At 43.5% G+C, this 18,103-nt stretch overlaps 1 protein-coding gene across 1 annotated transcript; it reads right to left on the bottom strand.

The window, feature by feature from the left end:
• Positions 1–95: 95 nt before the first annotated feature.
• On the bottom strand, positions 96–16,110 carry LOC106600706 (RNA-binding protein FUS). Its single transcript, XM_014192271.2, has 12 exons — positions 15,951–16,110; positions 15,532–15,780; positions 15,227–15,410; positions 10,557–10,591; positions 4,504–4,539; positions 4,106–4,215; positions 3,616–3,745; positions 3,439–3,561; positions 2,504–2,627; positions 1,894–1,997; positions 1,434–1,578; positions 96–470 (listed from the first exon to the last, which is right to left on the bottom strand). The coding sequence occupies exons 1-12, from the start codon at positions 16,108–16,110 to the stop codon at positions 431–433; spliced, it is 1,440 nt and encodes a 479-aa protein (XP_014047746.2). The 3' UTR covers positions 96–430.
• Positions 16,111–18,103: the final 1,993 nt, after the last annotated feature.

Genomic DNA, 18,103 nt, shown 5'->3' on the forward strand with positions numbered 1-18,103 from the left:
GTGGTGTAAGATCTTGTGTATCAACTCACAACCAAAAGTTTGAAATAGTCCTGAGATATTGTTTGATGCCTGAACCTCCACACAAATCAAAACACTTTTGGTTTTATAAATACTTTAATTTTAAAAACAAAACATTAAGATTCCAAAACAACTCAAAAGACAGCAACAAATGTAAAGAGCTCTTGAAGAACAAATAAAACCAAGTTTACCAAACTTGAGGGAGTGGGGTATATGGGGAGTGTGAGTGTTTGTGGGATAGTCAGGTCTGTCAAAACAGTCAAGAAACATGGTCAAAGTAACAACTTGTAACGCTGTATAAAAGGAGGGTTTGGGAGGGAGTTGGGCGGTGGGTCCTAGAGGAAAGTAGGAGAGGTGGTGTGGAGAGGAGGAGCAGGATGGAGAACTAGTCCCAGCTTGGAGTGGCATTGGTCTAGTAGGGCCTGTCTCTGCGGTCCTGTCTGTGTTCACCCCTACAACAGAAAGACATTTGTCACGTTGTTAAAGGGGTTTAAAAAGTAACCAAGGGACACCCCACCACCGTTTGGGTAAAAATCAAAGATGGGGCTGGAGAAATGTAATCACTCAAGGTGGGAAACAAACACAAAAACATAACTATAAAATAAACATACATTCTTCTTGGAAGAGGTCATTTACCAAAGACACCAGCGCAGCGTTGTCAAACTCATTCCATGGAGGGCCTAGAGTCTGCGGGTTTTAGTTTTTTCCTTTCAATTAAGACCAAGACAACCAGTTAAGGGGAGTTCTTTACTAATTAGTTACCTTTATTCATCAATCAAGTACAAGGGAGGAGCGAAAACCTATAGACACTCCGCGCTCCGTGGAAAGAGTTTGACACGTGCACTAGTGTGTCCAATTGTAGGGTATTCTGAAATGTGGCGTGTGAGATGCGTAAAAACGATGCAGTAAAACAAAAAATTGTAAAACAAGCTTATATTTTGGGTTCTAATGGGGTACGACAGTTGAAATAAGGTCATGAGGCCTTTATATAGTTAAGTTACATTCTTTAAGAATCAATGATATACATCATTAATTTAAAAGTCAAAAAATGGATGCGTGTGCACTTGAGTTTGAATCTAGTATTTGTATGTGTGTGTGGACCAGGGTGTTTGTATGCAAACCACTTCATGGCTGAGCCGCAGAAATTTGACAAACTGACTTGTTGGAAAGGTGGCATTATATGACGGTGCAACATTTAAAGTCACTGAGCTCTTCAGTTAGGCCATTCTACTGCCAATGTTTGTCTATGGAGATTGCATGGCGGTGTGCTTGATTTTATACACCTGTCAGCAACGGGTGTGGCAGAAATAGCCGAATCCACTAATTTGAAGGTGTGTCCACATACTTTTGTATATATAGTGTACATGAATAAGTCATTGTCTATGTACAATGTTGGGACACATGCACCTTCTTACCTTCCATCCATCTTGCCTGGTCCAAATCCACCCCTGTCGCCTCCGCCTCCGCGTCCGCCTCGGAATCCACCTCTGTCACCCCCTCGGCCCCGGAATCCCCCACGGTCAAAACCCCCACGACCTCCTCTGTCTCCACCGAAACCTCCTGACAAACAGAAATGCAGAGAGTTAAGAGACAAAAAAAAGGGGGAAAATGTCATTAAAACGAGTAAACACAGAGCTACGACTGGCATCCAGTTTAACTGTGCCCTTGGCCACTAGGCTGGCTAACATGGCCTAGTATAAAAGGCAGTCTACACCTCATCCATTAGTCTTTGTTAGTACATAAGCAAATAATTCTCTGTACACAAGACTTCCTTCAGCCACTAAGCTGCTCCTAAAAGGCTAAAACGCTAGACTAAAGACTAAAACCTTTGGCTAAAGTCTGAAAGCCCGTGCAGAACGTTGGTTTCAGCCTTACCGCCTCCATCCATAGGAGACATGCCACCTCCGGCCCCCTCTGGTTTGGAGGACTTGCACTGGTTACACTCATTCCTCCACGAAAAGTTCAGGTTCCCACACACCCTGAAATGAAAGAGACAGAGAATCTCAGACACACACCATCATAACTAGCAGCTCACTCCCATCCTCGTCCCCAAAATATACACACTCCTCAGCCCTGACTTATGGGTTGGAACACTTCCAGTACACACACTTCAGCCCTGACTTACGGGTTGGAACACTTCCAGTCCACACATACCTCAGCCCCGACTTACGGGTTGGAACACTTCCAGTCCACACATACCTCAGCCCCGACTTACGGGTTGGAACACTTCCAGTCCACACACACCTCAGCCCCGACTTACGGGTTGGAACACTTCCAGTCCACACACACCTCAGCCCTGACTTACGAGTTGGAACACTTCCAGTCCACACACACCTCAGCCCTGACTTACGGGTTGGAACACTTCCAGTCCACACACTCCTCAGCCCTGACTTACGGGTTGGAACACTTCCAGTCCACACACACCTCAGCCCCAACCTACGGGTTGGAACACTTCCAGTCCACACACACCTCAGCCCCAACTTACGGGTTGGAACACTTCCAGTCTCCAGCTCTCTGCTGTCCTCCATTGCCACGGCCACCGTTGTCGCCAGAGAGACCACCACCACCACCACCTCTACCACCTCCGAACCCGCCACGACCCATCGGCCCTACAGAGAGAGGGTTAGAATATACAGGAGAGGTACAATCATACTTAGCTCTCGAGAACCCGAGGGGGGCATACCCAGCCCTTGATTTGTCAACTAAAGGTCCGGACCACAGCTTGGTCAACGAACTACAATCCGAAGGCTCGGTTTTAACATTTAGAAACGTTATTAATCCTCACTAGCGATACGGTTTTGGAAACCTTTGAAAATAAACTTTCATATAAGCAAGAAATAACCAAAAGATACTGTGCACAGTCAAGCAACGTTGCATCTGGCTGTTTTCACACACCTCCTCAGCTATGACACATCCTCTTACCTTGCGCTCGCATTTCCATTGGACCATTCCATATTTCATAGCTGGATCACGCTTCTCAAAATACAGCCGGGTACAACTTTCCTAAACTGAATACAGTAAGTGTATCTTTTAAATTTGAAAAAGTATTTCTCGCTTATATGAAAGTTAAGTTCCAAATGTTTCCAAAATTGCATTTAGACAGAATATTTGAGGAGCGTCTGAGCATTTCCCTCAAGGCTAAAGGGCACGTTCAATGGTCTTGAATAAGGGCTAAATCATACTGTGCCCTCACTCACGCCCTCCTAACCATGGGCTATACAAAATTATACAGATACTTGGCCCCTTTCCATTGGGGGGGGGGGGGCAAGCAGTTTTTCTGGAACAGTTCCCTTTCAATTCAATCATTTTTGTAAATTAACTGAAACTCAAATTAAAAACCCTCAATTCATATCCTACGTGGACTAATATGAAGTGGAATTGACTAACCCAATTGAGCCGACCCTATAATGACCAACTCACCACCAAACTCTGCCTCACCTCCTCGTCCTCCTCTCATGCCGCCAGCCCCACCCCGTCCTACTCCGAAGTCCGCCCTGCGGGTCGCAAAGGACACCTTGATGGGGTTCCCTTTGAAGTCCTTCCTTTTTTTTTTTTTTTTTTCCCCCCCCAACATTTTTCCCCCGGTAATCCCCTCACCATCAAACCAGTCGATGGCAGCTTTGGCAGAAGGGGGGTCGTCAAAGGACACAGTGGCCTCGCCCTTCAGCTTCCCTGTCTCTCTGTCTGTATACAGGTTGATCATGGGCAGACCAGTCTTCTTATTGATCTGACAGATGGAGAAAAAGGGAGGGATGGAGAGTGTGACAGAGAGAAAGTGGGAGAGGGTGAGAGAGAGTGAGATGGGGGGATTGAGGGAGAGAACGAGTAGAAAACGAGAGATGGATTGACAAAAAAAGCTACATTAAGATACAGAAGTAAAATGCATTAATGTAAGCATTGCATAGGTAAACACAATGGCCTACCACTCAAAACATAGCATGTTAGTAATCTACAGCAAAGCCTCAGGAAAAGATGCCACCCATGCACCAAAGTCAGGGCAGTGATGAGTGTGTCAGGTATAATTCAATGGAGGGAGGTGTTAAGGGAGTTCAATCAATCAATAAATAAAAGGTAGGCAGGTCGGTACCTTGATGATGCCGATCTGCTTGAAGAAGTCAGCCACAGAATCAACAGTATAGCCATCTCCCATGCCTTGCACGAAGATGGTGTTGTTGTCAGAGTTATCCTGGTCTTCCACTGTAGGGAGGTGGTCAGGCCAGCATAGGGTTCATACACAGTCACAGTCACATTCATTATGTAAGGTGGTTCTGATCTATATCCCAGAAAAGACAAATACTTCTTAACATAACTAATATACACAATTTACAAAGGTAGGAGCAGATCAGAAAAGCAAGATGCATACTGCTGCTGACCTAGATATTCCAGAACCGTATACTGACACACTAATGAACTTAATAACATGATGGCAAGAAACATAATCAGTTCTAATTGTAGCACTATCAACTGTCAGAGGTCAGTACTTACTGGAGCTGGGCCCACCAGGTCCCTGGTCTCTCGGTCCTTCAGGAAGAAAAAGGATATTTAAGTTTTTGTAAGTGGACACTTACAAAAGTGCCACACATACTACTATTCTACAGTCCCACAACTTTTGCACATTCACAACTATGCATTCTTTCGATTCTCTCATCCCTACAAAACCACTCACCCAAAACACACCTAGTGGTATACCGTTCTACATGCCTTTTGTGTCGTGTATACCTGACATGGACCATTACAGTGTATGCTTGCCATAGACCAGACTCCAGATTTGAGACACAATTGAAGTGAAATAATGACCCACGATGCCCATAGTGTACGTCGTACAACCTTCCTATCAATTCATCAGAAGAGTTACAACCAGAAACAATTGACAGTTTTTTTTCTCACCTTTATCAAATAAACCTTTCATTCCACTTTTAGCATCCCGTTTTATTGATGATACATTCATTCCACATGTACCAACCAGCATTACTAGGAATGAATGCATTTAACACAAGGGGCTGAAGAGATCATTGAACCCAGTGGTCGATATGAACAAGGAACCACTACGGATTGTTTGCCTGGGGACGTTCACATTCATTCAGGTTTGTCACCATTTGTCTCAAGTTTCCATGTTATTTCTAAGTTTGCACATAAAACCAGATCCACCCTTTGATCTGACATAAACGGAACAAAAATATAAAACACAACATGTTACAATTTCTAAAATTTTACTGAGTTACAGTTCATAAAGAAATCAGTCAATTTAAATAAATAAATTAGGCCCTAATCTATGGATTTCACATGACAAATGCAACTCCAATGTCTCGATATTGATGTTTTTTTATGCTTTTTTTTTAATTATCCCTTTTTCTCCCCAATTTCGTGTCATCAAATTAATAGTTACAGTCCTGTCCCATCACTGCAACTCCCGTACGGACTCAGGAGAGGCGAAGGTCGAGAGCTGTGCATTCTCCGAAACACAACCCAGCCGCACTGCTTCTTGACACAACACCCACTTCATTTCTGCCCTGGTCAACTGTAAGTGCTGTTGTTGTGACGTGGAAACATCTAGGAGCAACATCTCAGCCGCGGCGTGGTAGGCCACACAAGCTCACAGAACAGGACCATTGAGTGTTGAAGCGCATAAAAATAGTCTGTCCTCGGTTGCAACACTCACTACAGAGTTCTAAATTGCCTCGAAGCAACGTCAGCACAAAAACTGTTCGTCGGGATCTTAATGAAATGGGTTTCCATGGCCAAGCAGCCACACACAAGCCTAAGATCACCACGCGCAATGCCAAGCGTATTGGACTCTGGAGCAGTGGAAAAGTGTTCTCTGGAGTGAGGAATCCCACTTCAACATCTGGTAGTCCGACGGATGAATCTGGGGGATGCCAGGAGAACGCTACCTGTAAAGTGTAAAGATTGGTGGAGGAGGAATAATGGTTTGGGGTGGGAGTGAAGGAAATCTTAAATGCTACAGCATATGACATTTTAGACTATTCTGTGCTTCTAACTTTGTGACAACAGTTTGGGAAGGCCCTTTCCTGTTTCAGCATGACAATGCCCCTGTGCACAGAGCGAGGTCCATACAGAAATGTTTTTTTGAGATCGGTATGGAAGAACTTGACTGGCCTGCACAAAGCCCTGACCTCAACCCCATCGAACACCTTTGGGATGAATTGGAACGCCAACTGCGGGCCTAAATCGCCCAACATCAGTGCCCTACCGCTCGTGACTGAATGGAAGAAAGTCCGTGCAGCAATGTTCAAACATCTAGTGGAAAGCCTTCCCAGAAGAGTAAAGGGGGACCAATTCCATATTAATGCCCATGATTTTGGAATGAGATGTTCGATTAGCAGGTGTCCACATACTTTGTCATGTAGCGTACGTTAAAAAAAATTTAAATAAGAAAGTAGGGGCGTGGATCAGAAAACCAGTTAGTATCTGGTGTGACCATTTGCCTCATGCATCACGACACATCCCCTTCGCAGAGTTGATCAGGCTGTTGACTGTGTGCTGTGGAATGTTGTCTCACTCCTCTTCACTGGCAATGCAAAGTTTCTGGATATTGGTGGGAACACGCTGTCGTACACGTAGATCCAGAGCATCCCAAACATGCTCAATGGGTGACATGTATGCAGGCCATGGAAGTACTGGGACATTTACAGCTTTCAGGAATTGTGTACAGATCCTTGCGACATGCGGCTGTGCATTATCATGCTGAAACATGAGGTGATGGCGACGGATGAATGGCACAACAATGGGTTCCAAGATCTCGTCACAATATCTCTGGGCATTCAAATTGCCATCAATAAAATGCAATTGTGTTTTTTGTCTGTAGTTTATGCCTGCCCATACCATAACCCCACCACGGGGCACTCTGTTTACAACGTTGAAATCAGCAAATGACACCATACACGCTGCCTGGAATCTGCCCGGTACAGTTGAAACTGGGATTCATCCGTGAAGAGCACACTTCTCCAGTATGCCAGTGGCCATTGAAGGTGAGCATTTGCCCACTGAAGTCAGTTACGACACCGAACTGCAGTCAGGTCAAGTCCCTGGTGAGGACAACAAGCATACAGATGAGCATCCCTGAGAAGGTGTCTGATCTCAGACCATCTCACAGGTGAAGAAGCCAGATGTGGAGGTCCTGGTCTGGCGTGGTTACACATGGTCTGCGGTTGTGAGGCCGGTTGGATGTACTGCCAAATTCTGAAAATGTAGGGGATATTTTATTTAAGCTCATGAAACATGGGACCAACACTTCACATGTTGCGTTTATATTTTTGTTCAGTATACTTTACTCAGAGGTCCAACTCTTTTACCATGCGATTGTGTTGCTGCTATCGTTTTACCCACACCGTGGCCACTTTCAGAAGCTGTGCTCTTTGTGGCCAAGATAACCCACTTTGCTCACTGTACAACATTTTTGAGACCAAGATTTGACTTGTCTGTTGATTTCACTGTGTGTGATATTGTTCTGTTTTCATCTCGTGTGGAGAGAATCTTGACAATAAGGTGAGTGTGAACTGTGATAAATATATCTATCTATTTTTGGGAGGGGACCAAGAATTCATCATGCTTTAGTGCCGTTTCAAATATTCTGCTTAACTACGTCAACACAAACAACTGAGGACATTCAACAGGAAACAAGGCCTAACCAAGAGTTTAACATTACTCTTTGATAGTGTATGGATCCCACCTCTGACATATCACAAGCATCATGACAATACTACGACTGCATGGCAGTCATTATTTCCTTCCAGTCATGCGTCAACACTTAATTTACCGGTTTGAGAAAATGGACTTTCCCCTGGAGCACTGTTTGCCACAAACAGGTCTCTGGTACAAGAACAATTTATACGCTGAACAAACACTTCATTTCTTTAGTGGACCACACCAGTTACAAGATGAGAGGGGTCATTAGTGCACCCTTGCAACACCACAAGAATCCTTTTGTGTTTTGTCCACTACCTACCTGGGCGCAAACAGTTTTCTCCTCATACATATTTCCCATTCTGTTCCCTTCCCTCTGATCAATGCCGTTACAGAACCAGAGTAAGGATTAAGTATTTTCTTTAGATACATACTGTTAAATTACACGGGACAGTAGATGCATTAAATCTGTCTATGCTTGACCTTTGACTTCCATAGTCAAAGGAGGAATGACTAACATGCAAACCACACTGGCTATATTGCGTGCGTGAGCAGTGCAAAATAAAATGTACACATACATGTTATTCAATCATTTCGCATGTGAATGAGAGTCTGCGTAGCCAAGCGCTAAAATAGAACTTGGTTTTATTCAAGACGCTTCATGTGGTGCAAGTTCCTCCCTTATTGGATATTAGGAAGATACAAACCCACGCTTGGAAGACAAACTTAAAGATAACTAAGTAGGTTTCCATTGTTGTCTGTGGATTAACCGTCAGAGTAGAGAAACACACACTTTTGTATGACTCTGGGTCAAAATTCGACAAAAGAACCAGCTAAAGAGAGGACCATGTCAGATAAAATAACCCAATGTCCATGAATGCTTCATGCATGTTTCGACCTGCCCCAAAACTAATATAGATGGTTCACAGTTGGTTTTGATATTTTAACCTGCATGTCATGATCGTGTCTGGTGTGGATGGATATATTCAACATGTGAGCACGATGGCGCCAGTGTAGTCAGCATGTAAGTCCAAGATGGTGACCATCAATACCACCATTGAAGACTTTACCATGATCAGTACTTCCACCCATGATATTTTAAGTGGACTGTCTAGGCAGTACACTTCGACAGCATTTAGAAACCAGAAGGTGCAGAGAGCCAAATTCCTCACACCAACAAGGCAACAGTGAGCATAGCATTACAGAAGGAAAGGGAGAAACATAACCAAACACCCTACGTCAGTTGCTTTCCTTAGAGTTCACCCTGCAATTTGATGTCATCACACATATTATAGAATATTGTGAGGATACTTTTGTAAAAAAAAATAAGAAATCAGCAACACTTTTGACACCGTTGTGGCGGCTGTAACAGCCCTGACCATTTATCTGGGCACAACTCTTTTGTCAAAATATTCTCAAGCAAGAAGAAATACCTTATTTGACCTTTGGGGGGGGGCAACACCCATTGTTCAGATTCAATCACCCAGGTAGGCACATTAAAACTTTGACACTTAGAAAGACCTTCCGCCTCAACTCAAATCATCTTAGAGCCCAGTGACTTAAATTCAGAAGATTAAAGCAAGGTAACTTCAAATCAACTGTACAGCTCCCTCTGCTGCTAAGGATTTTGGAGTGCAGTGTAAACTACCCTACACAGTACCAAACACGACAGTGACATTTCTGATATGGAACATACACACTGATTTTTCTTACCTGTTGAGGTGACAACATGCAGTACATCCATCATGTGCTACATAGCATATTGAGGTGTTATAGATGTATTACATAAGAAAAAAAACAAGACAACTAAGATATAATACGAATTGCTGATTTTTATCCAAGGTGACTTAGTCTGGAGCTACATTAAAGCATGGCGTCAGCGTCATTTTGCCCGAGTACTTAAGGTTCTACATACACGCACTCACAGTGAGCAATACAGTCAATGAAAATTAGCTCACATGGATGCAAAATCGAAATTTGAAAGGAATCATTAAGTGTGCGTAAGTTCAAGCACCCACAGTCATGACAAATATAACAATAAGCCCTAAATAACAAAAGACGAGCTGAGTCATCGCTGAAAAGGGGTACGCCTCGAGGTTGCATATAGGAAAGGATATTTCTTTTGTTTTTAAGGATCATTTAACTAATTCCTTTGTAGCCCATTTAATAACTTGAATTTACGACAACTGAAAAAGCATCAAGTAAACGAAGAAAGACAACCACTGAGTTTTTTAACCCAGAGGCACAAGGCCGCAAGAATTCCGGGGTACGCTTGCAAATCAGACCAAGCAGACGAGCCTGGGGTGTGGCTGCTTCCATTTATTACAATGACATCAATTATCCCGCTTCTCCAGCGTCGACGCGACGCTGAACGCTTGCCGCCCCAGTGTAGCTCCAGCCTTACAGTCACGCGTGCTTATGTCTATTGTATGGGTGAGCCCAGTTGGAATCAAAACCACACAATCCTAGTGTCAACTGAGCAAAACAGGACCAAGAGATCTGTTGAAAGCAACCCATCTAATGAATAATAAAGACCTTAAATCCTAATTACGTTTTGCTTTTTTATCATGACCCTTTTTCACCTCAATATGCTATGCTTTCTTTCCATTCTACCCAGAACTCCTGAATATTAGTTTTGTTTCTAAGATAAAATCATGACCAATCTTTCCTAGTTAGCTAACTTTGTGTGATACTTCCCATATTGGTTGTTCTTCCGACATCAATTCCCTCTTCCCACGTTCAAAAACCATCACATAATAGTTCTAATTTCCGGGGCCAGTTTCCTTTTTGGGCCCAATAATCTAAACCTTTTATATCTTGTTTTTCCCCCCTCCCTTTAAGCTTGACTGTTTAAACCCACCAAATCTCTTATTTAAAAGAGTTTTGTCACTTACCACCAAACTTATTGAATCCTCCACGATCGCCCATTCTGATGAGGAGAGAAAGGCGAGACGCATTGAAGGCTGGTGTGGACGGAGCCAAATCTCTCTCTAGGGGGGGTTTCCACCCCCTTTTTACCCCATCCCCTTTACTCTCTTTTCACTTCTCTCTTACTTTGTTCACCCCCTATCTCTTCTTTGGAACCACCCTAGGATTTGTCCCTTCTCCTATACAACTGAGTCGTCGGAGGTCAGTTTTGAAGACCTTTGCATCTTGTTTGCAAGTGGGTTTTAATCCGAAGATCAAAATTGTCCACAGTCACTTCTCCTTCCTTTGTACAAGAGATCATTTAACACTCCTTTTGCATTGATCTCTGAAACCAACTCAGACCAAATGTTCTTGTTTCCTGGAACTGCTGTGTCGTGTTGTACACTGTTTTATAACACTGCAAGAACAGCTGCGGCATCCAATTAAACATAAATTAAGCACCTACAGAAAGGAGTTTCGTGAAACCTTCCTTGATATTTTCTATATAGGTGACCGTCTTGAGACTTTGACATTGTCTTAAGAGCACACTTCCTAGGTAGGTCTTTGACATCCTTTCTAACTGACCAGTCAGTGCGTCCATGTTGCACTTGCAACTCTTATTCTTTAACCCCTGCCTATAGTCCTCTCAGTGAATTTCTCCTGCCTGTCCTTCCTTCTTTCTACCATTCCCCCTTTCCTCAAGAGAAAAAAACAAAATGAAAACAAAATGAAAAACAGAAGCCCACCATGGAGAGGTGAGAGCCTAGGAGGAGATTCAGAGATTTATTAAAGCATCATATCACACAGTAAAGGGTGGGTGGGAAAGTGGCGTTATAAAAAAGGTGAAGAGGAGGGTGGAGTGGGAGGATGGCAAGGTCATGTGGTGTGTTTGTGTGTGGACAGTGTCAGTGTGCACACAAAGGTTTGCCAGTGAGACCCTTCAAATAGTTCACTATGATAAATAAATTGTCACACGGCTGCCAATGTAAGCAGAAGATAACTCTTGATGAAATGTGATAATGACTACATCTCTTGCTAATTGCTAACATTTCAGCAACATAGCATGTTTAAAGTTAATACGGATGACGTTTAGCAGTATTCAGCTTTTAAAGAACCACACAACTGTTACTAGGAGTCAGTTGCACAGCTAGGTAGTTAATGCTAGTAGGATTCGGCTTACTTCATCACAGTGGCTTTGGTGATGCTGTATTTGCACACAAGCAACCACAAACACAAATGTGCACTTTACACAGCATTTCCCTGTAGCCATGGATTGCGTGTGCTTGGTTTGAGCATGGGCAGTTTTGTCAGTGTGAACGTGCACAACGCTAGTATGACACTCAGTTCAGGTTCCATAGATAACAGGCAGCGAGGAGAACATGGGGACTGAAGTAAATTATTTAATAACCAAATAATTGGGAGAACCTAAGACCGATGTCTTTATCACATTCAAAAACTCCTTCCTTTGTAAACAACCCCTATAACCAGCCAGAACACTGTTATTTTGTCATGTCTCATGGGTCGCTTGCACATACAACTCCAAACTATTCAACCCCTACTGAGTTTGAGTTTTCCATTATTATAGTTGCACCAGTGCATCCATTTTTCATTGATCAAATTGACAAGCGCTTCCTACAGTTCACGTGGACAATTACATCTTTCCTTGTCCCCCTTGGATTTCCAGGTAACCGACAATGTCACCAAGACAATCATTTCACCACTGAGTTGTTTCTGTACAAATCAGACTGGCGATAGTATTTCGGGGGGATATCAGGATAGTTGAAATACAGGTTTTAAAGAAAAACTTCAAATGGAGACTTGCTTGCGTGACCCGAGCACGCTGTGTGAGTGAAACAACAGCCTACCTGTTGGTTGATCATTGCAGCCTACTCCTCCTCCTCATTTGGACAACTTAATTCTAATTTGAATCCCATTCTGCATTGATTAGAAATCTCTGACATCACTTGCTACACATGGAGCCTCTGACTGTAGCAGCGCTTTGATTGACAGACAATAACAACTAGCTACACGTGTGAAACGTGTTTAGGCTGACAGTGCGTCTTTTTTTAAATGGGGCGCACCTGTAAAAACTGTCAAAACAGTTTTTTAATAAAAATGTGGAATGTAATGGTCTATCCTTATAGGCTATGTAGCAATGTCATAGAAATAATAATAATAATAAACACACTAGGGCTGAACCCAATTAGTCGTTAGGCTGTTGGTCGACCGAGATCGTTTTAGTCGAGCAGTAACACACACACGCGCGCTCGCAAGCCCATCTCAGTGAACTAATCCATTGGAGGCCTAGACTAAACTTATTCTTGATTCGAAAATGTGGTCGGAGGCTCCATATGGAAAGTGTGACGCAATTGCGGAGCCTCCAGAGGAATGCAGAAGCCAAATCGAGCTCCTCACCGCATCGCCACGCGCCTCCCAAATTTTGTAACAATGCGGAGGGTTCTGTAGAACTCCGCATTGACATGATTGGTTGACGGTAGGTGGAGGCGGTACATCCTGTAGAAAACAAACTCACTTTCTTGACAACAGCTCTGCACTGCTCCACGAAACACAAGAAGTATGAATGCCCTGACTCCTGCTGAGGCCGTATCACCGTAAATGCTGCATGGCCAATGCAGATGTCAGATTGACCATGTGCCCAGATGCACTTCTCTCTCCAGGATGTGCTCTCTCCTGCCAGTTTGCATTCATTGTTTCATAACTTCATTGTGTGAATTGTTTGCATTTGATTGTTAGTGTATATCAATTCCCCATTACATATATCAGTAGTACATTTAACGTTAATTCCTATCATTTCTGCTAATGCATTCAATATTAGGCTATTATTCCAGTCGGAGTGGACACATAGGTTGTGCACTCTGCAAACAATGCTACACTTGTGAGAAACAAGTTTTGGTTCATTTCATTAACAAGTCAATTTAGTCATTGGCTTTGTTTGGAGAGCTCCTGTCAATGATGAGTTAAGACGTGCATGCATGGAAGTAGTCCTATAGGCTACCTGGTCTGCGAGTAAATATAGGCATATAAATGTGCCCATTTGGGGATCTGATAGTATTTCTGATTGGCTTAACACACCACCACTAATGACCTGTGGAGCTTCTCAAAGTAATGTTTTCTTCACCTCAAACAGCAACAAAGTCTGTCTTTACATCCATTGAGAATGACAATAGTTCCTCAATGTATTTGAAAATCTTTCCAGCTCTCTCCTTTTCAATAAGCACTCAGAGTGAAATGGGAAAAATGGCATGCTCTGATCCAGTGGAAATGTCATAAAATAGGCCTACCTGATTACTTCTTATCAGTGCTTGACTTGGACTGAAATAGGTTCCGGTACTCATTTTGGGTGCTGGTACTGTTTATATTTAGGTGCAGGAGCTCCACAATACTTTTAAGCTAATATTTTATAAGAGGAACAGGAGCTCATACAGTAGAAAATTTGAGGTGCCCATATTCAGCTCCGGTAGAGTTCCTGCCCAAGTCAACCACTGCTTCTTATCCCTTGCTCAAATAGCCTACAGCTGTGTCTGTCCCGAGCTCACTGGTGAGGGAAACTGAGCACCCATAATATTTTATACAAGGTTGCAAATTCGCAAGGGCAGGCTTCGGGCCTGACCCAAGTTAATAGTTGATACAATGTTTCAAGTTCGTTGCAGACAGGCCATGTGTAGCCAATGTGATTTATAGGATTGTTTTTATAATTTTTTTTCATCAGTATATTTTCTACCTGCAGGCTGCAATGTTTTTATTTGTTGGCTTTATGTAGGCTATTTTTACATAGTTGACAACAGAAGTTACTTTTTAGGTTTGTATCATTTCATTTAAATTTGCATTGAATTTTGATTAACCATATGACAATGATTTTGAGACACGAAGATGTTATTATAAATTAGATTAAACTGTTTCACGAAAATGTGCATATGAAAACCCTAACTGGCACGCAGATCGGTAGAAATGGTCAGATAAATTGTCATCCCACATGAGAAAGGTTGCAGACTCCTCCTGTAGCTTATTACAGGCAACTTCAGGAGCGTAATGGCAGAATCTGAAAGCCATCAGGAGTGGGAGGAGAAGATTGGTTCAGGTTAAGTTTCTCTATTCTGGTTATCTAGATCTCTGGTGCCCTCGAGGCATTTGTCTTATTTCATCAAACCATAAGCTCAATGCGTTTAGTTGATTTTATTAATACATATAAAGGTGTGTCTATTTATGGAAAAAAACTGGTCGGTCGAAAGAACAGACGACTTTCGATCGACCAAGATTTGTTTTTAGTCGGGGACAATCCTAATACTCTCCCAAGTAATGGAATACTAATGGCTGTTCAGATATTCAAATAACCATGCCCTTCCCTATCTTCTAATAGCCCAAACACAGACACTTTGGATTGAGTATCAGCTACACTACACATGTGTTTACCTGACTGATGTGTAGATGTATCCAAACATAGATACAAGAGTTGAGTGTGTGTGTGTCCTTTTGTTATGTGGTGAGTCCAGAAAAATGTTATGGGGGACTGATGCAAGAAGTCTAAGTGAATACTGAGGCGGGTGTGTGTGTGTGTGTGTGTGTGTGTGTGTGTGTGTGTGTGTGTGTGTGTGTGTGTGTGTGTGTGTGTGGAGGAGCGGAGCTATTGAGTCCTTACCCCATGCCGCCTGTGCCTCTTTGTCCGCCACCTCGGTCAAATCCTCGGTCACCATCCCCGCGACCCCTAAAGCCGCCTCCCCTTTCTCCACGGCCTCGCCCTCCACTATCTCCGTAGCCTCCGTCCGAGCCACCATACCCTCCTCCACCCCCTCCTCCCATTGGTGGAGAGTTGCCTCTGTATCCTGTGGAATAGTAGATGGAGGAAATTGAGGTTGAGATTCCGGGTGGGTGCTCAAAAATAGAAGGGCGGGTGCATTTGAATGAATGTCAACTGGACCTCTAATATCAGAGGGGGATCCTTACCTCCACCCCCCTGACTGTACTTGGTCTGCTGGCCGTAGCTCTGGGGTGGGGGTGAGCTGTAGCTGGGGGCCTGGCTGTAGGGAGCCCCCCCGGGCTGCTGCTGACCCCCGCTGACCCCCATAAGCCCCACTCTGTCCAACGCCACTGCCCCCGTAGCCACTTCCGCTCTGGCTCCCATAGCTGCCCCCGCCCCCACTCTGCGACTGCTGCTGCCCGTAGCTAGAGGGCTGGGAGTTGTTGCCATAGCTACTGTGGAAAAGGGAGAAAAAAGGAACAACGTTATTTTAAGCCCAGCTGCTTTCACGTTTAGGAACACTAAGGATATCATATGCATCAAAATGTCAATGTTTATCAACACATTTTGTAAGCTCATCCCACAATGCAGAACTTCACAAACACAGTCTTCCATAGTCTCTCACCTGGTAGAAGACTGTGCAGCAGCAGACTGCCCTTGTCCATATCCAGAGTAGGACGACTGCTGGTTGTAGCCGCTCTGTGGTGGCTGACTACTACTACTGTTGTTGTTGTAGCCCCCAGAGCTGTAGGGCTGACCGCCCTGGGATGGAGGCTGAGAACCATATCCTCCTGAAGGAAGGTCACAGCAAGGGAGAGAGAGAGAGAGAGAGAGAGAGAGGGGACGTGTGGTGGATATGCAACTGCAGACTTAAGCTACCAAGCACCAATTTTGGAAGCCCCCCAAAAAAAACGGTCAATAAATAGCTCCATCGCCAGATAATACAACAGGAAACAACGCTTAGAGACCAGACAACATGAGGAACACAACACCTATAGCGCCTGGTTTTAATGAAGATTTATTATGGTGCAGTTGGTGACGTACCTGACTGCGACTGGCCGTAGTTAGAGCCGTAGCCTCCCTGGCCGTAGGAGGCGGAGTTGCCCTCAGAGCTCTGGTTGTAGCCGCCACTGCTGCCGTAGCCCTGCTGGGTGGACGACTGACTGTAGCCAATCAGGCTGGCCTGGCCACCACCATAGGACCCATATCTGAAAGCAGCAAACACATATTATATGGAGTGGCGACACGCACATAAAATCTCATCTCAATATAAGAAATGGGTCACTTCAAAATTGGTGTGACAAGTAGTTTCAGTGAGAAATAACCTATATAGGACTTCACATACATACAGAAAAGACCTTTCCATTGACGTAGTGTTCGTAAATTGATTAAGCTTGCAGAAAATAATGTAGGCTGGACTTAGCTAGAGCCATGCATTTAACTTTAGTTGGCTCTGGGTTTAGCAATCCGGGATAAAGTTAACTACCACTAATGAGAGGATACCATACACATATTTTGACTCACCCCTGGGCTGCAGTCGGGGGGTAATCTGAGGAACAAGAAAAGGGATGTTATCAGTAGAGGTAGCCTAATAGTAGGGTGTCCACCCACTCTGCCTAGTGGGTGAAAACACGCTTTGGTGATGAAATCTCCCTCAAATGTTATAAAAAACACATTTTACCAAGACAAATATGATTCTTCATGTTCTGAATTGTTCAGTGGGGTCTCTCTAACATATCATTAACATTATATGAAAACATTTAGATTTCGTAGCCTAATGTATAATTGACAGAGCAGGGTTGCTTCTCTCGCAGTAACTTGAGGATTTTACATGTTGTGGTGGTCGTCTGCAAAGTTGTTTCTGTGGGTCATAAAAAGCTAAATAAGCACGACACGAACTGAATTAAATGTAAAAGGCTTTGAAAATAAAAGGCTTGCCGTATACGCAGTGATCAATTAACATTTCAGAGATATGCATGTTTTTGTGAGAAATCTTAAAAACCGTATACAAAAATACTATGTTATGTCTCAATATAGATATCCATCTAACCTCGAAATTGTTTTATGTCTTCTGGATTCGGATATGTGAATTCTCATGTAAAAGCGTTTCTCCCAAGAGTGATGCAGTGTAATCACTGTACAGCTTTTGGGCGTGTGGAAAGTGTCTGCAGGAGGGTAAAAACCGAGATGTCCATGTTGTGGAGGAGATAATCTAATGTGTTGTAGAAGTGAGGAGAACGTGAAGTGTTGCAATTGTGGTGGGAAGCATGAAGCGACGTCTTTGGATTGCCCGACGAGGGTGAAGGAGGATGAGGTGGATAGAGTCAGGGCTAATCACACCATCTCATATGCAGCCAGGGTTTTTTTTTATCAAAATGGGGCTTAGCTGGTGGGTGTGACAGGGGCGTGGCCATGGGTGTGGCCAATGGTGCTGTCACAGACCAGAAATTTTAGAGGCCTTCCTGTTGGCCACAGTGAAAATGTTACCGTTTTAATAGCTAAAAAGGTGAATGAAAAATTGGAAGTTTTAAAATCTAATTTCCTGCAACTCTACAGATCTTGCCATGGAGCTTAAAGAAAAAGTGCAGTTTTAAAGCGAGTTTCCTGCAATTCTAAACATTTTTCCATGGCTTATGCCATCTGAGTGACTTAAACATATCAAAATCAATGGGTGCCCCATGCCATGACAAAAATACTTCTGAATGAATTATTAGGAATTTTTGATTCTCCCTAAAAGTCTAGCTTTTATTTTGGTGATTGTGAGTTCTCAAAAATGAT

The sequence above is a fragment of the Salmo salar genome, chromosome ssa03 (genome assembly GCF_905237065.1).
Source record: "Salmo salar chromosome ssa03, Ssal_v3.1, whole genome shotgun sequence".
In the NCBI taxonomy this organism is placed as follows: domain Eukaryota; kingdom Metazoa; phylum Chordata; class Actinopteri; order Salmoniformes; family Salmonidae; genus Salmo; species Salmo salar.

Bases quoted from the DNA above. Each gene is read 5' to 3' on its own strand.
- LOC106600706 (XM_014192271.2), bottom strand. From the start codon at position 16,110: ATGGTTCTCAGCCTCCATCCCAGGGCGGTCAGCCCTACAGCTCTGGGG. The intron at 15,781-15,950 runs GTGAGAGACTAT...CCTTTTCCACAG, and splicing joins GCTGCACAGTCTTCTACCAG to TAGCTATGGCAACAACTCCC. The intron at 10,592-15,226 runs GTAAGGACTCAA...TCTCCTCATCAG, and splicing joins AGAGGCACAGGCGGCATGGG to AATGGGCGATCGTGGAGGAT.